The 26,518-nt window shown below is 42.4% G+C and overlaps 1 protein-coding gene across 2 annotated transcripts in view; it reads right to left on the bottom strand.

Annotated features, from left to right (window-relative positions):
- ARFGEF2 (ARF guanine nucleotide exchange factor 2) overlaps positions 1-26,518 on the bottom strand; it is a 629,301-nt gene that overhangs the window by 271,440 nt on the left and 331,343 nt on the right. For both annotated transcript variants that reach the window (XM_085619427.1, XM_085619428.1), the window contains exons 23-28: positions 26,348-26,447; positions 9,665-9,705; positions 9,394-9,563; positions 5,394-5,545; positions 5,043-5,215; positions 3,269-3,429 (exon numbers count right to left, since the gene is read on the bottom strand). In XM_085619427.1, coding sequence (XP_085475553.1) covers positions 3,269-3,429; positions 5,043-5,215; positions 5,394-5,545; positions 9,394-9,563; positions 9,665-9,705; positions 26,348-26,447 — 797 coding nt within the window. The remainder of the gene's footprint in view (positions 1-3,268; positions 3,430-5,042; positions 5,216-5,393; positions 5,546-9,393; positions 9,564-9,664; positions 9,706-26,347; positions 26,448-26,518) is intronic.

Below are 26,518 nucleotides of genomic sequence, written 5' to 3'. Positions count from 1 at the left end.
GTGTTAGATGTTCTGAGGACATTGGACGTTGTCTGGGAGGAATGTTTGGGGGAGAAAGAGGTGAGCTCCAGGCAGTAACCATACTGGATAATGTGTCTTACCCACCTGGCTGTTGTGATTGAATTCCAGACAGGTAGGAACTGTGAGAGATGTCCCCCGACAAGAGTGGGATGATTAGGGGGGGAAGTGCAGGGAAGTCACTGTTTGGTGGTAGGGCAGGTGCGGTTATTGTTGCCGCGACCACTTCCTTTGCCATTGTTGCCTCTGTAGCCTCCACAAAAGTATCTTTTGGAGGACATTTGAATGAAGCTCTTGTAGGAGGAAAAGGGATGTCCTCAGCCAATGGTTTTGGAGCCAGCTCTGTAGAAGGAGCGGCGAAAAGAGCCTCTAGGGGAAGGGAATTGTAAAGCCCCCATGGACTTAGCAGTTTCTGTATCCTTTTTCATTTTTTCTAAAGATGTGTCAACTGAAGGCCCGAAAAGATGCTCTTGATCAAAGGGCTGATTTAGGATAGCAGATTGCACTTCCTGTTTGAATCCAGAGACCCAGAGCCAAGCATGCCTGCGCAACAAACCGCTAGTATTAATGGCGTGGGATCCGCCGCATCGAGCGCACATTTAATTGAGGTGTTTGTTATCAATTTCCTCTCTTGGATAAGGTCATTGGCCTTTTGTTTGTACTGGTCAGGAAGGTGTTGCATGAGCTTTTCAAGCTAGTCATAGTGGGCCCTGTTGTATCTGGCCAATAAAGCTTGGGCATTGGCATTCCGCCAATGATTTGCAGCCTGTGACGCAATCCGTTTACCAGATGCGTCTATTAATTTTGACTCCTTAGGAGGGTGGGGGGTGTCGTCTGTACTCTGTGAGTTTGCCCTTTTGCGTGCATTAGACACCACAAGAGAATCCAAAGGGATTTGACCTTTAATATAAATTGGGTCATTGGGAGCTGCCTTATATATTTTATCTATCCTGGTGTTGAGAATCCTGGCTCAGACAAGGTCTTTAAAAGCTTCTAGGGCATGTTTGAGCACGCCTTTCAACATTGGCAGGGTGTGTGTGGACTTTTGCGAAGGTGCAAAGGTTTCAAGTAAAAAGTCCTCTAAGGGATCAGAATTTAATTGTACACCGTGGTACTGGGCAGCCCTATTTATTAATTGGGCAAACCCAATATTGTCATCTGGTGGTGATGGCCTAGATGGATAGAGGTCCGGGTCATTGTGTGGGTCGGGCTCTGTGTTGTAGACATCCCAAGGGTCTACGTCATGTAGACAGGCATGTGCGTCATCATCCCCATGTGGATCTATATTCCCTCCCCTGTCAGTATGATCATCCTCAGTATCCGATGTTTGAGGTGAAAAAGTATGTTGTGGGAAGTGAGGTGGAGAAATCAGAAGATTTGGATCAATTGGAGGAGGAGATGGGGAGGGGTTAGTTCTCATCTCCTTTCGCTTCAAGGGTATTTCAGTCTCCTTTGAAGTGTCCAGTTTCCTCTTTTTTGGAGGCTTGGCGAAGACTTTGCCAGTCTCTGGGTCAATAAAAAGAGTCTTTTGTTTTAGATCCGTAAAAATCAGGTACCTGTTGTGTGGATAAAGTGTCTTTTTTTGGGTAACGAAGATTTTGAATCATAATGTTCTTTGGATCGAGTTTCTGAGGCTTTCTGTGGGGGTTTGGTCTCCTTAGGTTTTGTTATAGGAGTTTGTGAGACTCATCGGCTACGACGATTTTTTCGGCTCTGGAGCCGCTTTAGGCTCGGAACATTTTTCGGTTCCGAATGTTTGTCCTTGGTAGGTATCGACGCCAAGGGCTTCGGCGTCGAGGCTGTCTTCGGTGCCGACAAAGAAGAGCGTGGCACCTCTTTGGTCTTATGCTTCAGTGCCGAAGATGACTATTCGGCACCGGAATTGGGTTGGCTCGAGCCAGAGCCGGAAGGCCTAGCTTTATGTTTCATAGCTGGGCCCGAGGGCGGGGCATCTGGGACATGTTGCTGGTGTCGACCCGTGGGCGAGGGTGTTACCAGAGCCTTAGGTTTGTTTTTTGGGAGAGGGGTTTTGGTACCCACGGACCGCTGAGCTGGGGTGAGTTTCCTCTTCGATGTCGAAGTTGTCGGCCTCGGAGACGGAGAGGTCTTCTTCATCACCTTGTTGGTCCGGCTGGAAATTGGGATCTGCACCAAAGATGTCCGAAATCGAGCTGCTTCCGCGAGACATTTTGTGACGTCGAGCTCGACGATCACGGATGGTTTTCGTCGACCTGAAAGATGAACCGGCCTTGCAGTTCTTGTCTTCGTGCTCCGGGGAGAGGCAGAGGTTACAAACCTCGTGCAAGTCCGTGTGTGGGAACTTAGCACCACACCCAGGGCAGTTTTTGAAAGGAGTCTTTTCGATTGACTGCAGGCACGGTCGGCGCGGATAGGTCCATTGGCCCGCGTTGAAGATCGAGGTCGAGGAGTTTGATTTTAAAGATGCGTGTCGCAAGGGAAACTCGATCGAGACAATACCGTCGAGTGTAGAGGGATTGCGCGTTGAAGGGAGGGTTCGAAACCGACACGACCCGGAGCGCAGCTAATCACATTCGAACCCGATGGCAGAAAAAAAAAAATCTGCAGATGAAGTCGATGCCCATGCACACTATCGTCCTAAGGAGGAGTCAAAACATCCGAGCCCAACACCAGATGGCGAGCTATGCACAAGTATACGATCTACAGCTCATATGCCTCGAACACAAGAGGTACATAAAGTCTGGGGAAGTGTACACCAGTGTTACCCATTTTCACTATTGTAGGGCTGCAATGTGGAGCACGCATGGAGTTTGGGAAAATAATACACCACCGGTGAAGATGAACATGACATTTCTATGCATACATTTAAAAGCTTTAAAAAACTAGCTCATAGGCACACCCTCAATTTTTGTGAATAAAGTTTCCAGTCTGAAATCTCAGCAACGTGCAAGGGTACACCTAGGAATCACAGAACATAAGACTGCTTCGTAAATTTGGCTATCGTGCAGGTGCACCATTAAGAATCTCTATCACAATTAGAACAAAACAAGATAGGTGCTTTGATAAAAAGAGAAGAAAAATTCTGTTTCAAACTTTCTAGATTAACTCCAGAGTCTCACCAGGAAGGTTACATACATCTTTCCAATACAGTTACAGATTTTTCTAATTTAAATGCTTGAAACTCCAAACATTGTACGCTTTTCTGAGAAATGATTCTGTAAATGGAACTAAAAATCAAAATTGAAAAACAAAATAAAGTGTCAATAGATACCTGTGGCCTTTCTGAAACATATTTAGCACAGTATCGAATAAGCCGGATTGCTTCCATGCTTGTATCAGGAAATGCAGCGTTGCAGGCAAATTCAGACAAGCATTTGACTGCATCCTGGAAGGAGTCTATTGCTGCGGGGAAATGCTGCTGAAAAATGTTTGCTGCAATACAGAATCAATTACATCATTCACATTAAAAAAAACTATTTAAACTGTGTTTAGAAAACAATACATTGACATTTTGTTGCCGTAAATCATAACAGCTTCTAATCATGAAATTGTAATGGAAAACAATATGCAGGCCATTTACCAATAAATCATGACTGGTTCTGTTTCTGCACCTGTGTTACATAATGTACATTCTCTAAGTTTCATGTGCAGTGTGTGTTTACCGTTTCTTTTTTAGAGGAAATCATGTAATGAATTTGTTGGGAATCAAGAGTAAATATTAACTCTTTGGTAATATCTTCATTTATTATCAAAGAAGTGAAATATTTGAATGAAAGAAAAACATTCATGTAATTTCAATTGTAGGTAAAAATGAACCCCACCAACAGATGGAAATGATAGATTAACTGATGTAGGTTGATACTTTGGGTCACTGTATCCTGGTAATAAGGTGTCAAACTAAAAGATGTTCCCAACTTCATTACTCTAAGCCATTCTGATTTCTATGAAGTTAATACAGTGCTATTTCGACTAAAGCTCTCCTTCTCTCCTGCTTCGAAAAATGTCCTTCTGGTTCATCATCACAGCTTGAGGCCATGAATTAAGGGTGAGGTGCAGATTCTTAAAACATATTCCATGAAGGCCTATTTGAGAGTACCTCTTTAAAAGTTAAAGACGGCATGAACGCCAAGCTGAGCCCACTAGTGTTGTGGTTTAGGCATGACTTATGTATACATGTAATTTAGACAAATTCAAGATCAGTCCAAACATTTCCTTGAGCTCTCTTAATATGGTATGGTACCAGTCAACTCGGCAACAAACCCCAAGAAAACACAATTTCCTTAAGAAAACAGATTCCCTTTAATTAACTGTAATTCAGATATTAGTTCAGACTCAAATACACCCAAACAATTTATTAACAGAATGAATCAACTACATAAAGTATATAAAAACTTCCTAACTTTATCATACATAATTTTGTTCTATCAACTCTCTCAACCATAGTGTAAAAGCTGCACTTTTAACAAAGCAAACTATTTAGTTAAGTCTACTTACACTTTCAATGTCAACTGAAGTCTGATTTGTATTTAGGCCAGAAATTGCTTCTAGGAAAACTATCTCTAATGCTATTGTGGGCCTGAATTGTCATACAAGGTCAATAATCAATTGGACTTCACTGGTCTATTGTTATATAGAATTGAAATAAGCAGGGTGGGGGAGGTATTGTCTTAAATTGTCTTGGTTATCTTATGTAAATGGTTTATTTAAAAGTCAATTAGAAAAAAAATAAAAATAACGTCAACTGAAGTTTGCAGTACTTGTAAACATTCATCATACAGTGAATAAATATTATTTCAGGGCATGAATATTCTAACTTTCCTTAGTGTATTCTGACTTCCGTGTCCTTTGAAATATCCATCAACAGGTTACAAATTAGTTTTCCCTCAATTGCAACTGACCCAACCTAATGTACACTTTAGAAAGATAAAAAACAAGCTGCCACACCAAGTACCTGAATCAGCCACATGACAGTACATGGTTAATTTGTTTTACAAATGTGTTATATCCAAACCAATGAGAAATAAAATAGAAAGATGGTTACTTACTAATGATATGTCCTGCTGTTTGGAAACTTAATTCTACAATATTTCCATCATGGTCTGAAGCTGCTTGATGAAAGACAGCAAATATATTTTTCCAGCCTGAGCGAATATTTCCTGCTTGAGAGTTCACCATCTGAGCAATACAGCGTATCACCATGTCGCGAATAACTGGGGATCTAAAATAAATTGAAAATAACACCCATGTTACTCCTCATTTACCACTTTGTCCTGTACATTTTTATGTTAAAGACATACAAATAGCTAACTTCAAGCTCCACTAAACTTCATGTATTAAAATAAGACATCAAAAAATCAAAACGTTTCAAAGTGTTTTCAGAAAAAGCTCATTCACACCTGTTTTTCTTCATAATATGTTCAAAAGGCCGTAAGAAATCCTTCTGGAAGCGAAAGTTGGCCAATTCTCCCTTCTCAAGGAACTTCATCGATAGCTGTCTTAGTGAATCAACAGCAAAAATGGCCACATCTTCATTTGGGTTACACCCGACCTACAAGATTCAAAAGGTACAAGTCACTGAAAGTATTACTAGTATTGTTCAGGACATTACAATAACGTAAACATGTACTGAAAAATATACATTGCCCTGCTAAACAAGGCTTTCTGTTAATAATCTAAGGTCGATGATTTAACTGATTCAGAGGAGTGTTAAGGTTCCACATCCTAGCCGCCAATTACTAGGCAGAGGAGGCAGTGATTATTGCTAATCAGATGGCAATTAAAGACTCTCCGCCCAACAACACCTCAGCAGACATCTACCAAGTAGGAATCAAATTCTAGTACTCCGCACATGATTTTAAAATCACCTGGCAGGAATAAATCAAAGTGGTGGGGTCTGTAAGCTGTGAGCTGGTGGCAGTACCCAGTTTTCCCATACCCGAGCTTCAGGGATTCCTCACAGATTCTCTATACCCCATGGAGGGTAGGACAGCTCAGTAATCCCTAGGATTACCTTCCCTGGGGTTCTACCGAATGTGTGTGATAACGGCATGAATATTCCTCCTGTGAAGCCGCTTTCATTATTGAAAGCTTGCAAACTACAGGTGCCTTGCATTTTCTGGTCCCTGGAAAATTCCTAGAATACCTACGATTCTCCAGAGTCTTTAGTTCGCTGCCAGGTACAGGTAAAGCGTAACAGAGACATCAGTATGCTTGCAATGCCATAGTAATTTATGCCACGGATTCTCCATTTTCCCTCCTCGGCAAGAGCCTCTTTATTAAGAGATGATATTGGTGTATTGGTGGCAGAAAGGCAGGAGCCTGTCGGTGTTGGAAAAGATGAGGCATGGGTGCAGGCAATGCATTCAAAAGACCGATACGGGCCCCCATATAGCACACCTATACCTTGCATTCCCGTACTCATGTATTGCAAACTTAGACTGTGCCTACCAGATATACAATGGAACTTGCATAAATGTAATATGCTAACATACCCCACTGCACTCATTCTATTCTACAAAGTGATCTAGTCCCATTTTAGTAAATTTACAAACAAATTATGCATGCAATAACACTAACCGCTGTTCAAACTTATTGAAACAAAATACAAAAAGACATAATAATTACTAATAACCTCTAAAGATGTCTCCTATAATAATTTTTTATATATTCAAGGCATAAAAGCCCTAAAAAGCCATTTGAAAAATAAAATAAAAACGCGATATATTCATTCAATCAAAGATCATTCACTAAAGTGTGAATGAGCAAAGCCCATATTTAACAAAACTACTTTACACTAGTCAGGACATAACCAGTTTTACATCACCCCTACAAATTAGTCAAAACTGTGCATCACTAGGAAATATGAAAATTTAAGCATCCCAGAAAAATGATGCTATTTTAAGTTGCACATTAATTCAAGAGTGGCAGTGCATCACTGAAAAATCTTGACAGTCTAAAGAAAATTCTATTAGTGCCCCGTCACATGCGCAATTGTACTGACTCTTGTATGTTACATACCATGTATTGCTTATGATCCTATCTTCAAATCAGCGCATAATGTTAGAATACGAGAAATATCTTCTAAAGTCAACTGTCACAATTGGCATGTCCTGTTAAGGCCTGTTTTGCCAGGAACCAGCCATCACAAGAATATTAATTTGTTTAAAACTGAACTTCTTGCCCTCCGATGAAGACCTGATGTCAGCTAGCACATGGGATTTATCGATCAGCACAATTCACATGATCAATTTAAAAAGATTTCTTATGAGGGTAAAATTGATCACATTAAAGAAATTAACGCTAGGGTGAGCAATTTTGAAGGTGAATACGGTCATCAAGGGGTACCGGTGCCACATACAAATGTACCATGGAATTGACACGTGCGAAAACAGATGCAAGTGTTCCCAGGAGCTAGGTAGGTTAGATGTGGTTTTCTACAAGTGTTGGTGGAACATATTTGTAAGATGTCACTGTGGGCAATTTTTATCTTGTAGATACCAATGTTGGTTCACTCCACATTTGCAAAATAACATTATCTTGCTTTTCCCCGGAATTCATTGTGAGTTTTTAGTCATTATTGTTGACCAAAACAGTGTTACTTATATTATAAATAAATATGTTGAATAGCTTTTTATGTGCAAGCCGATTTGAATACATACAATACATATTATATTTTTTCTTAACATGTGGGCATGTGTTTTTGTAAGCTTTATCACTGGAATGTTCAGTTTATTTGTTCTGTATGCAATACTTATAAGTGCCCAGACACCATGGTTTCCTGGCACTTAATTATAGCAAAAAAAAAAAAGATTTTAGCAAAAACCCACATTTTTCCTTATGTCTGTAGTCTTTGAAGATGGTAATAGCTCTTAATTCATTTAGTAGGGCGTTCTAGAGATTATATGAGCATACTGAAAGCTAGAGGTGCCTTGTCTGACCCTGTTAAACTTATGAATTGTACACCAGTTTACAGAGCTAGTACACAAGGTTCAAATCTACTGCATGTAAATGATAGGGCTTGTCAATGCAGAAAGAGATGTACAATGCAGTGTTTTGAATTGAATATGTCCATTTACAGGGAGCCAATAAAGTTGGAAAAGGGGGTGCGTAGGGGGTAAGTGGGGAGGCACTCAATAGCAAGTGTGTGGCAATGTTTTTACCAGTCTGAAGTCTTACGTTGACTAGGTAAAGGGTGATAGCAACTCTAGCTTAGATCTAATAATGGCAACTACTGCTTTACACATCTTTGTTCAGGAATGGAAAAGGTCTTCTCAAAAGCTGTAGAATAAAACACACATTTAGTTACGATAGTGGAGATGATTGCACTCAGAGAAAGATTAGAGGCAAAGGCCAGTCATAAACTCTTTGCTCTGATAACTTTGATTTGTCGGACATTGAGCACGTTTAGAATTTATTTTATCCAACCTTTGATGTTGTTTTGGATTATGCTTTGCTGGGAATAAACGGTTCTATAACTCTAGTTTAGTGGATCTTCATTATATCACAATCAATGTGGTTAAATGTAGAAGAAAAGCAGGCACTATGTTTTGCAGACATGCTTATCATGATTTATGGTAGGGATCTTACTAAGGGACCCCATGTTATTTTTGACACCCTCTGCAAATCTTCCATTTCAGCCATCAACACTTGGCATGCTGGAACTTTGAAGACCATCCATAGAGCGGGAAAGGTTAAACAAAATATTCCAGAATGCAAATTCACACCGTATAAAAAGCCTGAACTAGTTGAAGGTGTGACACAGTCAGCAGCTCTTTTTTGTTTTAAGGTCCAATTATTTACATGTAACACACTGGTGCAGAACCATCTCTCTATATTAGAGAACGAACAACTTATGTTTTTTTTCATTACAAATACAAGGCTTCACAAGTTATTAAAACCATGTGTGATCTATAGTGTAACATTAAAAGAAGATGCTACCTCGGTGCACAAAGCAGTTGCTTTACTTTTACCTTTTTGCAAGTTTTCTTGATGATCTTTGTGTATTCCTAACACTAGTTCTATACTTGCATGCATTTTCAGTTTGCAGTAAAGGTAAACTGAGAGTACTCTAGATGTGCAGTGAACTGTGAAACTCAATTAGACAATACATCTAAAATGTTAGAAACCCAACTTTTAGAGAAGAATATATTTCTTGAGCACTTTCTCCATTCTCTACCTGTTCTCTAGCAAATTAAATACTATTAACCCACACAGTAATCATGGTGGCTCTGTTGCCTTTCATTGTCAAGAACAGTAGAACACTTAAATTAACTTTTGAGTAAGTAATGCTAGGAAAAGCTAATTTCATCGTTAATGATAAGTAACAAGTAAGCAAAGTATGATGAAAACCAACAAGCAAAACCTCATAAAAACTGAAATTTCCCTGTTTTTAAGTACCTTATTGAAGTGATCGCCAATAACTTGCCATATCCTTGACCACTGCAACCGAATACGATTCATGTTGTAGTATGAGATCTCCACTATCTTCTGTAAACTAAACATGCGAGGATGATGCGGAGAGGCCAGTTCATCCATTGAGACAGCACATAACCACCGCACAAAATCCACTAAAGAATACACAAAATTAGAAAGACCATCAAATACATTGTACAAAATGTTAAACTAACTTAGTAAGGAAAAGTATTTCCAGCTGGATAAAAACACGTACCTATTGCATTTCCATCAAGTCTTGTAGACCCAGTGAATATTCTGTGAAGATAAACATTTACCATTCAATGAGTAACTGGACATAGATTTGTAAAGAAACACTAAATGGCAATGAAAATCCAATTTCAAATACTATAGAGAATATAGGTAACTTCCCCTACCTCCAGTTTATGCAAACTCAATACCAGACATTTTACAATTGGAAGACAATAGACTAGGAGGGTGGATCAATAGGCTATAAAAGGATTAAAAATCTCAAAATGGTCGCAGTTCAGATATATTCCCTGGCAACCAAGCATGTGGTGTGCAATTAGATGGCTACATTAAATTAATGGATTTCCAATCTAGTTCTAATCTATGCAAAAATAAAAGTTGATTTTCCACTGCTACTAAGTAACCAAGGCAAGTGCTATCTTCCCCTAGGTTCTCCCCTCTGGTCAGGGTCTTTAGACACCTGGGCCAGGTAGGGGAACCGCAAATAATCATCTTACATCACACTTTTCCCTCCACTTTTGGGTTTTCAAAAATCAGGAATCTGAGGAATCCAGGACATATTAGCTATCAGGACATAGTTTTTCACCTTGTCAGAGGCTGCACACTACTGATGAAATGGCAGCGGTGGAGTATTATCCCTAAGGTTTCTTTGGAATCACATACAAGCAAGGTTAGCTTAGTCTTGCTACCATTTCACTAATTTATTTATAATAATATAATGTAATAAAAACAATTTGATACCTTCCCCATTGCGACTATATTCAAAGTAATCATCATTCAACACTCTTTTCTGAAATTAATGTTACAATATTATTTTATCTCATTAAATATTGCCTCCTACCCAAACAGATTAGCTTTCAATGGCTTATGGTGCCTGGCACACAAATTATATTTTCCTGCAACTTTTTTTTTAAATTATATTTAATAGAACATAGTATCTATAATAGAAATATACACACAGCTGGCAATAAGAATGTAACAAGGATTGTTCAGTCATCTCTAATATTATATGTCAACATCACTGACGTACATTCTACAAATGATATCCCAAAACCGAATTGATGGGGAGGGGGGAAGTAATATAGGGACTTAAGAACTTCCCTCATTATTGTTCTGTCATCCAGCATTGTTCCTGAAATTAACAAGTACATTCAATATGAGGCTTACAGTTGATGGTTACCCAAGTGGTTCAGATTCCTCTGTGCCAAAAAAGCATTGCAGATCTTGTAGAGTACATTCATGTATTTTACACACCTGCTCAAATGGCGCAACACGCTGTAACTTTATGAGCCATTCATGTTATGTCAGTATGATAGATTGGCCCCGGTGCCTCAAAATATTTAATTTGGCAGTTACTAAAGATCTGGCTAACTATTCATGTTTGTGTATAGAAAATCCTATGAGGACTGGAGTACCAAATAAGATTGCCAAATGTAGTTTGGGACTAATCTGTTTCAATCTCATTTACCTACCCCCCCCCCCCCCCCCCCCGTGACCCAGACTTTCATCCAGAAAGGCCTTATATACACAGTCCCACGTAACATTATTTAGGTTGCATTGCATAAGTCATCATTAGACCTTTAACAGTTCTTCTGTGGTAATAATTTGACATGAAGTTTTCTAGGGGTCCAATAACAATCAAGCAATATTCTAATATATACTATTCTAAGCAAACTTGTATAGCATACCATGACCCAAAAAAGGTACCCTAGAGCTGAAGTACTGCACAAAATAACTATAAAGTAATAACTAGGGTTATTGGTCATATAGCCAGGTTTTAAGACTTTCCTAAACAAAAACAGGTATTGCAGTTTAAGTAAAAAAATGGAAAGAAAATTCTAAAGACGAGCAGCGCGCTCACTGAGAAAGACCCCCTCCAGTTGCTAGACCTTAAATTTTAGGATGACCTACAGGTAAGTATCAGAAAAGCACAACCTATGAGTATAGAGCATAGTGTACAAACATTTACTGTAGATAGAAAAGTTCTGCCCATAAAAAGCCACATGTACATAATAGGATTAAATCTGATGCTTTTCAGCAATGGCTGCCTTTGTAGGAAATCTAGAACTGCCAAACTAGAGTTAACCAAGGCATCTTAGAGCAAGTCCAGCAGTGGCACTCGGAATGTACTGCAGATTTTTAAAAGTTCAGCTGAAGAACCGAAAAACTGGGAATTAAAATAGTCCAGACGAATAAGGGTAAGTCAACTGAACCACCAGAGGACACACAGAAGCAGTGGCAATATATTAGTAAGTTTAAACAGAAGGGGGAAACAGGTGGCACATAAATGATTACCTTGCCCAGTGAGGGAAAGAGTATTTTCCAAGCGAAAAAGCAAGTTGCAAAATTCCTCAGCCAGACTAGTAGCAGAGTTTAAGGAGGCAGGTCAAACATTTCAATGAATGGCATGGGAAGGCGGTTATTGATGCAAAACAAGCTTTTCGTCTTGTCCGCATTATATTTCAATGAGTTGTAAGATAATATTGTCATAGTCATCCGTAGAACATTGAGCCTTGCGGTGGGGAAAGAGCACACATAAGTAACCCTAGACATATCCTTAAACCTTTTGGGAGCGTTTGGCTTAGTTTTGTGATGAAGGAGCGCTAGAGCACCATGGTAGAACGACACTATCCTGAAGATATTGGGGGAGTATGTTTCTACAGTCTGCGGAAAAGAGGATATAGAGTATATAAGCCCCTCCCATTGAGCGGGATAGTGCTTGTCAATCTCAAATCATAGCCGCAGGGCTTCGGGCTCTTAATTCTGGACTTTTTCCAAGCAGTGCGTTTAGGACCGAACGCTCTTCGCCGCATCCGCCTGCCAGCACGACACGGAGCACTCACCACTACGAGTTCACAATTGAACTCTTCATTCAGCAGTATTCCTGTGACCGGCACAGGGTCCCAAACGCTCCTCAACGTATCTGCCCTTCACCTCAGCAGGGAGCATTTGATACAATGCGTTCAGGGCTGAAGATTAATCCGGCAACATTCTTGAATCCGGAACGAAGTTCTTTTTTACAAAGCATTGAGGACCAAACGCGTGCTAACTGGGCCAACGGATCAGTCCCTAAGGAAACCCGAATTACTATAGGCACTCTGTGTAGAGCTTAGTGTTCATAGTATATCCAGGAGTCTGAAAACACCAGTAGTGAACCCAGTGATGCCTGCATTCCTTGATTTAATTTTTTTATTTATTATCGGAGTGACATTTCTTTAAGGAGTCTTCTTGTTTACCAGGATAGGAAGGTACCAGCTTTGTTTGCTTTCTCAGCTCATTATTGACACTAACTAGCATTTTTCAGCCTATGGAGAGTTATACTGATGCGAGCATTCTTCTAATGAACTTTGAATGAATACAATGTTGATGCAGTTTTACACTACTACCCTACCCGGTGTGGAATGCCTGTGAGTACAACAGGGGGGTAGGCGCATGGATTATATTGTTTGTGTGACAATAAGGCTGGTGTCAATGGTAATTCCTAGTTGTTGTTTCCTTTTCACCTACAGGGTACCACTTATTGCATACAGCTCGATGGGAAAGAAGGATTTCTCATACTCGAGAGGGAAGATACAGGAAGACTTGAGGTGGAGGATTGCTACCTTTTTTTTTTTTATTTCATACCTTTTCCTTCTTCCCTGTGTGCATCCTTGCAGGGCTGTGGCTAGTAATTCTCTGTATGGTTACGCAGGGTGGAGTTGGGAAGCTATCATTGCCCCCGCAGGATCCATTCCTGAAGGTTAATGGCTGGTATACTCCGCTAACTTATCATAACCTGACAGACATACAATCATGATAAGCAGCAAGGGGGCAGGACACCGAGTTATCAAAGTAAATAAACAATTGAGTGTCATCCGCATAATCCATACATTTATTCTATAATATCTTATAAGCTGAGCCAACATACTGATGTATAGGTTGAAAAGGTTGGGGTTAAATGCAGTAGCCTAAGGAACACCTTAACGCAGTACCTTGAACTCAAGTTGGACAGGAGGAAGAACAGCTTAAGTTCTATCCTTTAAATAGGGCCGGCACCACTGCAGAGCTGGACATTGAATACCCATCTCAGCCAATCTTGACACCAAGATGTCAAGGGATACCGCGAGTAAGGAGGCAGACAGACAACCAAATGGTCCTTGTCTGCCTACAATTTCAGGTGGGAAGGATGGAAACTAGGGCAGTTTCAGTCCCATGAGTGCACAAGGGAATAACTGCAAATTTTCAAAAGTGGGTTGTCCAGACAAGGGGCAATGGCTTTCCAAACCGTAGCAGGAATTGGATCAAGCAGAGATTCTGATATAATTGCACAGGACAATTCCAAAAACACTTCAGGGGTTAGAAGATCAAACTGCGCGAGAGTTGATAATTAATTTGTGAGAAGTGAGCCAGACTTAATCTCTAAATTACACAATCTGACCATGCCATTGAGAGTCATAAATTCAGTTTCAAAGCTGCTAAGGATTAAAGACATATTCTCCTCAAATAAGCTGGAGAGTTTATCACCTAGTTTTTCTGTGTTCAAAAGGATGTTTTATGCATGAAGGAGAATATGGGGAGTGGACTACTGACCCCTTAGAAAGGTTACGGGCTCCCAAAATTATGTTTGCACAGAAATCTGCTGTGGTAGCTATTACCAGTTTTTTGTAGGATTTTAGAGCCGACTTAAACTCGAGTTTGGCCTTCGGCGTGTAAACCAATCCCTTTCAAGCTTTTTGCAATCAATTTTGGCTTATTTCAGGTGGGCACTGTAGCTCGGGGCAGATGGACGAACATGTCTATGATCTCTTTAAAGGATGCGCAGTGTCTGTACCAGAGCTAATTCACTTGGAATAGTTCTCATAATTAGAGCTCACCGAGCCATCTTCTCACATCTTTTTTTGAAGATCTTAAGTTTCCATAAAATTATTGACTGATACTTTAGCCCATGATCATGTGCAGGGGAGCTTATTGTTACCTCCTTTCAAACTACTCTCATAGCTCAGCCCCTAAATCCTAACATTAATCAAGGAGTGATCCAACCAAACCTGGGGAATAATGTCCATGCACATCACTAATCCTTCAGGTGCATATAAGAACTTAAGTTTAGCCTCTCAGAGGACTTTATCATTATGCTGCAACAATGTGCTTCAGTCTTCAGGAGAGTACTCTTTCTGAAAGAATGTTTGCAAGTATGGTCTCGTAGCACACTCTACATTATATCAATATAATGGTGTGAATAAACCAATATACAGTGCTGATAAAATTCTCATATGTTGCCCCCAACGTTTCAAGTATTGTACAACAGGTGAAATTTGCAGTATTATGGAGTCCTTACCAAGTGTGCTCTGCATACTGTGCTCCAATTACATATATAATCAGTGATAGGAGAGTTGTAAATTCAGCTTGAAGGGGAGTGATTTAAAGGAGCTAGTCAGTTGTTTCAAGGAACCCTCTGTTTCCAATCGGACCAATAATTCAGTAAATTATCCTTAAGGATATTTCTACTAGGCCTGATGGGAGCAATTTAAAAAAGGGATGAATATTGAAAAGCTTATGTATTGAATGCCAAGCAGTGAACTCTGGCTTCACCGTTGTGATGTGTGGTTTGTATGAGTGTGGTAATCATATACCAGTAAGGATCGCAGTGGACAGTGAAGTATAATTTTTTCAATGTGCACCTAGCATGGTGTCTGTGTCTTTTGGATGTTGTGATGTATAATATGGTGTGGGTATGCAACCTTATCATGGAAATTACTCAAATAACCAACTTGGGTCTAGTCGGGTTCGATTACTAAACCTTAGCTCAACCATGGTTAGCAGTGGCTTTACGCAGTCAGGCTTAAACAAAGGAAGTAGTATAAAGCATTTGGAAGTGCCAAAACAATGAAATAAATTCCCTCAATAAAAAAAAATCCAACACCAATTTATAAAACCAGATCTTATATTTATAATTTTTTAGACACCAAAATTAACAAAAATCCAACCGAGGGTTCTCAGCTTCTCATTCAAAAATGCGCACAAGCATTGGCAATTGCAAACTTTGTAAAACTTTTAAGACACCTGTTTGGTTACTCCTGCCCACTGGGTGCGATAAAAACAGGCAGTGGGAAGGCCAGAAGGGCCAATAAGAAGTAGTAGGATAGTTACCTTGGCTCCAAAGCAGTCACAAGTCCAGTTTCAGGTCAACCTCCACAGACTTCAATGGAGAAGTGCTGATGCAAGGGATACAGGATGCTGTATGATGCTGTGCTGTCGGAGGGTGTCTTCCTGGGGCTACTCCTCGGGGCTATGGTCTAGTTGGAGGTAGGGGTGGGTGGCTAACAATGGCCATGGGGTAGATGTCCCTAGGGGTAGATGTCCCTCAAAGTCCTCTTTGGTCCAGCAAAAGTCCAGTTGCCACTGGACAACTGGTCTCCGGTCACAGTAAAACCAGCAGTTCCCTTCAGTGAAGGCTAGTATCCGTCTTAGTTGGCCAAACTGCATCCGACGACTCTCTCAGGTCCGGCATACTTGAAAGCAACTTTTGAGCATTGGGACTTGGTACTCCCGGCTGCACATCAGGGGTCATTGGCGACCAGGCATTTGTGGCTACTGACTGGCCAGAACTGACTTCTTTAGCTTTTGTGTCCCTGGTGCTGTAACAGTAGATCAGCCAACTGATTCTTAGTTCACCTCTTCTGTCTGGGGCCTGCAAGTGACTTGTCCACGAGCCAGGACCACAGGCACAGTCCACTCTTTGCTAGCCCAAGGATCAGCAGCTGGTGCGGCCTCTCTTGCAAGGTCTGGGGAGCAGCAGGAATCGAAATACCAGCATTGGTAAAGCGCAGTTACCTCTGGAGAGGTGTCCTGGCGCTGGGGGCCGTCGGAAAGATTAAGCGAGCTATTGCCTAGAGTCACATGGTGCTGGGCTAACCTGCTGCCGGCACCGGGGATCTAACTGTGAACCCGTGGTCCGGAGTCAGGCACCCTGGCCGCTGAGCCACACCTCTTCGGGGAATCCTTCTTCGGTTCTCTCTCCAGTCCAGATGTGATCTGTGGTCTGAGTGCCATACTTCTGCTCAGAAAGTGCCCTCCAGGGAGGTAGCAGTTACCAGCCAAAGCGCTACTAGGAACCTCCTCGCCTGGTGACTTTCTGTGATGTGTGACATGTAGCTAACCCAGAGTGCATTATTCTGCCCACTCCTAAGATGGCAGAGCTCCTCTTTTGGCGAAACAGCCGACCCTCTTGTGTGTGTTCACCATTTGTCCTTTAAAGGCAACTTCATCTTTGAAGCTCACCTTTTGAGCTCACGCCCCATGTGGCATCCTGCCAGGGAGAGTTGACACCTCCTCCAACTGCAGGCCTCTATTGCACGTACTCCTGAGAGTTGTTTACACTTCTCCCCAGGAGGGTTGAGGCGTTCCTCTGGCAAACATCTGCAAGTGACCGCAGGAAGGCTTGGGCAACAGAGTGGCAATTTTATAACAGTTGCATATCAAACAGTTACATTAAATTCAACTTTGGGCATCAAGTCGGGTTTAATGCAACAAGTTTTGATACATTGAAGAAGGAACGCATTACTTACCTGTAACTGCGGTTATCCAGTATTGGTATCTTTCATAGATTCACATGCCTGAATCATTCCCAGTCGGATGGGAGTTCCCGGTAAATAAACAAAGCAATGTCTCAGTAGACATATAGAGTAAGAGGCCCAAAAAGCCCTTATCTTATTAACATATCCACGTCCTTATGTAAAAAGGACCAAAGTTTGGCAATTAGCCAATCAGCTAGCACCACCCTCTAGAACCTTCCTGGAAGGAGCTCTAGTCCCTCATATTTTCGTAAGCACAGTGCTAAGTAGTTGTATCACTGAGAGATCCAAGAGAGCCCTTCCAGGGGAGGTGGGTGGGTTGCCTGTGAATCTATGAAATATACCAATACTGGATAACCGCAGTTACAGGTAAGTAACGCGTTCCTTATCGAGTATTAGGGTATCTTTCATAGATTCACCATGCAGAGGAGGGCGTTTCCATCACAGGACGCAAAGACAAACTTCATTCATTGGCACTCCGTATAAGGTCCAAGAAGACGCTGTCAGTGCGTCTCTTCAAGTCCCTACTCGGGATGATGTCTTCTTGCATCCTGTTAATTCCGCACTGTCGCCTTCGCATGCGGCCTCTTCAGGAAGCGTTGTCGGATCAATGGGTCCAGTGCTGCGTTCATTCTTTTCAAATCCGCAGACAGCGGCAGAGAAAACCCTGCATTCCTTGGACCTTAAACGCTGCCTAAAGTTTTACATTGACAGAACGAAACCATTTCGTAAATCTAACCAACTCTTCATAGCGCACAGTAGGCCTAGAAAAGGGCTACCACTAACCAAACAAAGTATCTCTCGCTGGATCTCTTCAGCCATTACCTTCTGTCACCAGCAAGCAGGGCGTCCACTACTCTCAACAGTTCGTGCCCATTCCACAAAGGCAATGTCTACTTCCATGGCACTGTTTGCAGGAGTGTCCATTGTGGACATTTGTAGAGCAGCCACATGGAAGATGCCGCATACATTCACCAAGCATTACTGCCTGGATACGGAACTTCTGAAGGATGCGGCAGTGGGTCAAGCAGTGCTCCGTCATCTATTTCATTAGAGGCGAGCCCTTTCTTCATCCCACCATCCTTTCCTTGTTACGCACATTTCTCTTCTGTGGTTTTTGCCTCTGCTAGGTCATTGCTTCTTGGTACTTTCTAATTTTTCACAAGGATATGTGATTATCTGTGAATGTTTATATGCTGTACCTTGCGAAATGTGCTTTCCATTGCTTTCTATTCTGATTCAGGCATGTGAATCTATGAAAGATACCCTAATACTGGATAAGGAACGCGTTACTTACCTGTAACTGCGGTTATCCAGTATTGGTATATTTCATAGATTCACATGCAACCCACCCACCTCCCCTGGAAGGGCTCTCTTGGATCTCTCAGTGATACAACTACTTAGCACTGTGCTTACGAAAATCTGAGGGACTAGAGCTCCTTCCAAGAAGGTTCTAGAGGGTGGTGCTAGCCGATTGGCTAATTGCCAAACTTTGGTCCTTTTTACATAAGGAAGTGGATATGTTACTAAGATAAGGGCTTTTTGGGCCTCTTACTCTATATGTCTACTGAGACATTGCTTTGTTTATTTACCGGGAACGCCCATCCGACGGGGAATGATTCAGGCATGTGAATCTATGAAAGATACCAATACTGGATAACCGCAGTTACAGGTAAGTAACGCGTTCCTTCTTCTTTAGTATTCCCATTCAAACGTTAGCACAGCGTTGACAGAGTTGTCAATGTCTAACCCTGAGCTCGCCAATGGGCCTACTAATGTTTCTGCGGTAAAAATGACAATTTGTTTTTTTTACTACTGGGACATATATAAACACAAGTCCTACTCTATAATATACTGCATCTTGCCTTAAGACTGGAGAGGCCTGCTATACAGGTGACATAGGTTAAAGAGAGCGATTTGGGTTTTGCCATTAGTTAAAATGGCAAAATCCAGTTAGTAGTTTAAAACTGCTCTGCCAGTCTGCAGTGGCATGTTTTTAAATTTAGGAATAGGTGGGATAAAAATGCCAAGAAGCGCACATTGTTAATATTCGGGGCATGAATCTTCAATTTTGCAAACATGTACCTCCCCTCCAAGTCAGTCCAGAATTTAAAGAACCGACAAGGGAGGGATCTGTGAAAGAGTATTGCTAAACCACATTTCTTGTATGTGACAAAGACTTTTAGTGGGGTTCCTTCCAGTGAGAATGTGCAACTGTTGCTTACTACAGGTCCCTACCCACTCTCCTTTTAACTTTTTAGATTTTTCGGCCCACAAATAAGTTTCATGTAATAAGGGCAATTCTGTATGTTTCATCTTCAAATAGTTCAGTATATTTTTACATTTTACATAATGCAAAAGACCACTCACATTCCAAGAAATAATAAATGTCTTTATATGGAGTATGCTGGCTTATCCTACAGTTATCACGTGAGATTCTGAACTTAAAGGAGGGCTATAGACAAGTCTGTTCCTCCCCAGCGTCTCTTGATACTTATCAGACTCAGTAATTCTTGCCCAATGGATGTCCAAACACTAGCACAAGTCAGAATAGAGAGCGCAGTAAGAGGCATTAGTGTAAATCTGGGACTATGAGTATAGAGAGGCTGACTATGTAGAAGTGGGCACTTAAGGTCCAAAGAGGTTTTGACAGCGTATGGTATGTTTTTAGAGTGATACCTAGGACAGGGAAATGGGGAAAAGAGTTACCTTATAACTGTCATTTGGTTCTTGATGTTATGACACTTAAGGCACTGAGCAACATCTATTAGAGAGTGCACACTAGTGCTTCGTAAGACAGCAAAAGGTCAAGCAAGGGTCCACAATAAAGTAGGCATAGTATGGAGTCCATGTGAACTTTCAATAAGAGTATAAATAGTAGAGAGGTAGAAACAACCATTACCAGCGTGACCTGGATTTGTACCTCTCATGGGATATCGTCTTTACAAACCAATAAAGCCCTGCTCTGTCAGACTCATCAAGGATGCACCATATTCTTGTTTGATGTTCATCCAGGATAGTGTCTCATTCCTTGCTGGTACTGTGAACTGGGATCATTAAGGGACATATACTTCTCAGTGTCCATATTAGTTTCCTCCAAGGATCCCAAGAAGTCATCTAAGTCACCATGATGTATGTATTCCATTCTTCTGCCTTCGAGGGAGATAATAATGAGAGCTGCATCAAGGAGACCGTATTTCCCACTTTTTCAGTCTTTGTCTCAGAGCAAAGAACGTTTTAGTCTTCAGGTCAGACTCAAAGGAAAAGTCCACTGTGACAACGATTGGTTTATCTGCACAATGGAATGGGGCGCTCTTTCTTCGCTACCTGAAAACAGCCTGGTGTGATTGTGACGTAGGAGAGACACAATTCTTCAACTGGGTTGTCTCTAGGTTTTACTGGCTATGGTCTGATACAGTGGACTTACTGGGTAGACTTTAACATTCATCTAGCAATTTCTGCTTTTGCTATAGGTTGCCCCGTGTGAGGCATTGCAAAGGCCATGAACAGCTGGTCCCCCTTGCGAAAAGGTTTAGTTCTATCAACAAAATAATTGATGAGAGTGCATAGCATCTTGGTATGAAGCGCTCAATCTGCTACAGATTCTGGTTGGGGGAAGGAGACTGGGTGCTCGATTGTCTGGTTGAGGTAGATAAGGGAAACCAACTTGGGCAGGAACGTGGGGTTTGTCCTGAGCACTACACTATCCTTCAGAACTTGAACAAAGGTTTCTTGCTGTTGGGCCTGCAGCTCATTAATGCATCATAAGGAACTGCTGGCAACAGGAAAGACCACCTTTCAGGAGAGGTACTGGAGCGGGCAAGAATGTAAAGACTCAAAGAGGGAACCCATGAGTCTGGTAAGGACAATATTAAGGTTCCACACTGGTGATGGTGTAACCCAGGGAGGAATGACTCTCTTGAGGCCATCCATGAAAGCCTTGAGTACAGGTATGTGGAAGAGGGAAGAATGCTCTCTCTTTTACATATATGCAACTATAGCTGCTGTATGAAGCTGTATTGAAATGTAGACTAGGCCTGACTTCTGGATGTGGAGCAGGTATCCAACAATGTATTATACTGCAGGCTTTAGAGGGTCTGACTTTTTAGTAATGCAGTAGAGGACACATCTTTCCCACTGGGCTGCATAGAATGCCAGTGTGGTGGGTCTACAGGGCTATCGCAGGATATCCAAGCATTCGTGGGCGACACCAAGGCAATCTAATTCTAAAACCTCATGTGCCCGATCGCTAGATTGAGTTGCTTGGGATGTGGGTGACTGATCTGTCCTGAGTTCCTGGTGAGTAAGTCCAGCCTGTTGGAGAGCTTCTCGTGTGGACTGACTGACATCTCTATCAGGGGCTAACACCAGAGTTGCCTGGCCCAGGTGTGGCCACCAGAACGAGAGTATATGACATTTGCCGCATCTTCTGCACTACTAAGGGAAGGAATGAGAAAGGTGGAAAAGCATAGGCAAACATCCCTGACCAGCTAATCCATTGTGCATTTCCCAAGCATCGTGGGTATGAGTACCTGGAAGCAAAGTTTGGACATTTAGGGTTCTCAGGGTGGGCAAAAAAGTCTATGTCGGGAGTGCCCATCGCTGGAAGTACTGGTGCAGGACTTGTTGGTGAAGTTCCCACTCATGGACTTATTGATTCGTTCTGCTTAGCAAGCCCGCCAGGTTTTTGTCCACCCCAGGGAAGTACTACATCATTAGTTAAATGCTGTATGAAGTACCCAATGACAAACTGTTTTAGCTAACATGGAAAGGGAAAGCAATTGTGTGCCCCTCTGCTTCTATAAGTAATGCATGGAGGTAATGTCTGTTCTGACCAGGACTACTCTGCCTTGAATGACCAGTAGGAAAGACTTCAGGGTGAGGCGTTTCAGTAGAAGTAATTGATGGCTGTGGTGCTGGGGAATCCACACACCACGTACTGTGTTCTAATCAAGATGAGCTCCCCACCCGGTTTGTGAAGTGAGCATGGCATTGGTGACTTGTAGAATGGGGTCTTTGGAAAGGCCTTCCCCACAACACTTGTTGTTCTACCACTGCAGAAAGCAATGGACTCTCTGGCTTTTACCAACACTAGATCTTCCATGTGACCCTTATGGCGAGTGCATTGCTGCAATGGACGTATGTGCAGCCAGGCATGGGGGACCATAGCAACGCACAAGGCCACCATACCAGGTGCATCACAGTTCTGACTGAGTTGACACTGTGGTTGAAAAAGAGGTACAAGCTGGCTGAAGGCTGCAACCCTTTGAGGGTTTGCGTAGGCCTTACTTGTGACCGATTACAGCACTGGCCCTAGGAAGGGTTGGATCTGGAGTGGCTGTAGACAAGACTTGGCCCCATTTATGGTGAACCTGAGGCTGTGGAGAAGTGAGGTTATGCCTGTGTGTGCTGAAGGCACTATAGGCTGCTTTCACTCTTGATCAGCCAATCGTCAAGCTAGGGGAATAAGTTGATGCCTCCTCCCTTAAAATGGCGTTGACCACTGGTAGACATTCACCACAAAGTACAGGTAGCGTTGGATAATGTGGAAGTAGGCATCCTTGAGGTATAATGCCACCATGCAGTTGCCTTGCTGAAGCAGAGTTATTACGCCCTGGAGCGTCACCACGGAAGTGCTCTAAGAGTAAGTATCTATTGATGGGCTGAGGTCCAGAATAGATCAGAGGGAGTCATTATTTTTGGTGATTAGGAAGTAGAGTGAGTACACCCCTTTGCACTGTTCGTGCATGGGCACTATCTTTATGGAACCCCTTTGAAGAAACACTTGGACCTCTTCCTCTAAGAGATGAAGTTGTTCCCTGCTGACAACGTGCCTGCAAGGAGGAATGTTGAGTGGGTGTGTAAGAAGTTCTAGGCAAAGGCTGTGCTAAATTATGGCTAGTACCTACTTGTCTCAAGTGATTTCCTGCCATTGGTGGGAAAATACTGAAGCCTTCTCTCGACAGGTGTAGTGAGTCACTATTTGGAGATGGAGCGCCCTTTGTCAGAGTCTCCTTGGCCGCTGCAGGCACCCTTGGAGAAACATTGACCTTGCAGTGACTGGTGGCTGTAGGCCTGCTGCTGCCTCTTGTAAGAGGGAGGAGATTCTGGGGATTTGGACTTGCTATGTGCTCTGTATTGCTGCCTCTGAAATGATCCCCTTTCCTCTTTGGATGTTTCAAGGGCACTCATGGCCTAGGCAGTGTCTGTATCTTGAAGTTTTTTCAGCATATGGTCAACCTGTGGGACAGAAGATGTTTTTGCCATGCAGGTTGAGCAGATACTGCCGTACTTTTAGTGTAAAACCGGATACACTGTTTTTTTAGTGTTTATGCAGGCTTCAGTGCCAGCGCAGAGGTCTCTGTTGTCTTCAAAGTGACCAGAGGCTTGTGTAAGATCTTCTAACTCGATGACTGAGCTGGATCAATGTCACGAGGAGGGACCGTTGCCAGCTCCGAAGGCTTCGTGCAATGCCAATCATAGGCCGAGGGCAGTGGTGGCCCAGCTGGTTGTTTCTCACGATACTGGAATCGATGCCCGACCCCTTCGGAGGTGGTGCTTAGCGTTGCTTGTTCGGTTGGGGTGAGTGTTGGTGCCAACCTCACTCACAGAAGGAGTCTTCAACCGTGGCTGTGGGGCACCACAGTCGTGTTCCTCTTCCGCCTCCTCAGAATCAGAGTCCGAGCCGGCAGAAAAGACCTCCTCAAGGCTGGGAGAAAACTGGAGGGCCTGGGCCCCTGAAAGCCCAGCTTCTTCTCCTGCCTTGACATTGTGTTCCATGATGATGTTGGAGTGTTGTCAGAGTCCTCCCTCTGCATCCTCCAGTGCGCCCAACTCCTTTCGCATCTGAACGAAAGACTCTTCTTTGACTGGAAGGTAAGGCAGGTCTCGCTTTTGGTATCATCATGGTCGGGGTAGAGGAAGAGATTACAGAACTAGTGGTGGTGGGTCCACAGGAATTTGGCAATGGCAGCAGTACTGGAGGGGCGTCCTTTTTATTACTGTTCAAACATTCTCATCGAACAAAGTCTTTGAAGCAGGTAGAATGGAGACTCAGAATTGGTGGTGAGGTCTCAAGAGGAAGCCAGTTTCTGAAGAGAAGAGGAGATTCCTCAGTTTCTACTGCAGTCGACAAACTGCTTGGTCTAGAAGAAAGAGCTGCAAGTTACTTAAGACTGAGCCCTGTTGGTACACGTCTGAATCGGTTTCAGAAAAAAAACTATCTGACAGAGTCCATACCCATGTGCATCGCCAGCTAAGGGAGGACACACTATACCTTGGTAATTCGAAAGAATCCTTCAAAGATAAACGTGCAAGTCTACCACCAGATGGCAGGAGTAAGCACAGAATGTGTATCTACAGCATCACGTGCTATGCACATATTGTTACATGCCCACTGCATTTGGCCCCAGTCAGACCAATAAAATGCTGTCACTCCCTGTTTCGGATCACTGCTAAGCACTTAGCTGTTAGAGGCAGCAAGTGTTAATGGTATTATTTACACCCACTTTTTACTTTGTAGAGGGCAACTTTGTTGCCTCAATATTTCCAGAGCGATTCAACAAGGCCATTCAGCAAAAAGGGCAAACGTACGTCCTGAGGAGGTCTGTGATCGAGTTTTGTCAGCCTGGTCTCAGTATTCCCAGAAAGAGTAACCTCACACAGTCACAAAACTTCAGCCTGCTCACCATGCAGAGTGATGTGAAAAGCATTCTCCAGTGTACCTTGTAAGTACAGTGTTTGCACTCATACACATAGCACTTACCATACTAATGTCTCCATCTGGCAGTCCGTATTGTTTAGGGTGCAACACTAACTGTGCCATGCATGCACGCCCAGTTTATCTCTATTACGCTTTTTCCCCATGTGGTGCAATGTCTCACCCAGAGAATGTATGTAGTTCATACAGCCATCTCAACTTAACTTAAAGCGCTCGGTTGACTCACATTGCAGTTCTCAGCAGGCCCGCTAGAGATCATGGGTACTCCTGGTCCCCCAAGCTGCACAGCCTGCGACACCAGAAGAGGGCAGCATCTCTGCGGCCTTTGATAGAGCACCTATTTCGGTGCTGCATGTCAGTCTCCTTCTCCTCTCTCTAAACTCTTCAATCTCCTGTTGCTTTAGGGGTCAGGAACAGCAGCCCGCCCTCTCAGGAAGCGGACAATCCTCCTCTTTTGATGCTGCTAGCAGAGCCTTAGTAGGTGGCAACCATCTTGGCCCAAGCTTTGCTCTTCCCCGGTACACAATTTCCATATTTAGATGATATATCAAACTAAGCAGCAATTATAGCCATAAATGGTAACTGATTCACACCATAAAGCACATAGATACATCTTAGATCTGGTTTCATTGAATCTCAATTCCTTTAGCTTTGGAGGATAAGGGTCAATAGCGCTTTTAGATCACAAGTAGTAGATGTATTCCTCAAATTAACCCTGTTTAATCAGCCCTTTTAATATAGGTTTTAAAGAGCACAATAGAGCAAAGTAACTAAACAAGGAATTATCAATGCCTACTGATTTTGCCCAATAAGCCACCACTTTTAGCCAAGGAAAATTTTATGAATCCTTATCAAAGTGAAATAGCATGTTGTGAGCATCAGCTTTTATAATTTTGCCCAAAAAAACACTATGTAGTCCAAGCATCTTTGACCTTGGCCGAGCAAATCGCTAATTCTTGAAGGATGGCTTGAACGAGAAATCAAGCCATGGAGACCTGTAGCTGCCTGACAGATGCCCAGTGCATGCACTCTGTATGCCAAAACAGTGGTAGTAGCTTTGGCTCAGGCGGAATTAGCATCCAAAACTTCTGAGGGGTGCTTTTTCACTAGCGCATAGCAGATTCTTATGCAGTGAACAATCCATTATGAGATGATCAGCATTCTCACTGCTTTGCCCTTCTTTGCTTCTGAAACCCCTACAAAGAGCTGATCATCCACTTGACAGTCCTTAGTACGATCAATACAGAAACTCAATAGTTTTTTAGGCTCTTAGTGGGGTGAGGCAGAGCAAAGGATGCTATTCAATAAAATTGTATCGCATAAAAAAAAAAAAGATTAAAAATAGTAATTTATTAGTCCCAGGGCAGTAATGCTAAGTTTAACACGGGGCTCTTTAAAATGAAGCAATGATTTTGCTCACCTGTCTACTGCTACCACAACACTCTGAGAACTCGTCTCTCCAACAGATTCTTGAATACTAGCCATCTGCTTTTTGTCAACACCACCACCAACAATAGTACCTTAAAGAGAAAATAATCAAATAAATCCCATCACTAGCACTTTTGCAAGAAATAACCCAATTGTACTAAGC

The sequence above is a fragment of the Triturus cristatus genome, chromosome 7 (assembly GCF_964204655.1).
Source record: "Triturus cristatus chromosome 7, aTriCri1.1, whole genome shotgun sequence".
In the NCBI taxonomy this organism is placed as follows: Eukaryota; Metazoa; Chordata; class Amphibia; order Caudata; family Salamandridae; genus Triturus; species Triturus cristatus.
Note: the sequence above shows the minus strand (reverse complement) of the source record. Positions and strands in the feature narration are given on the sequence as shown.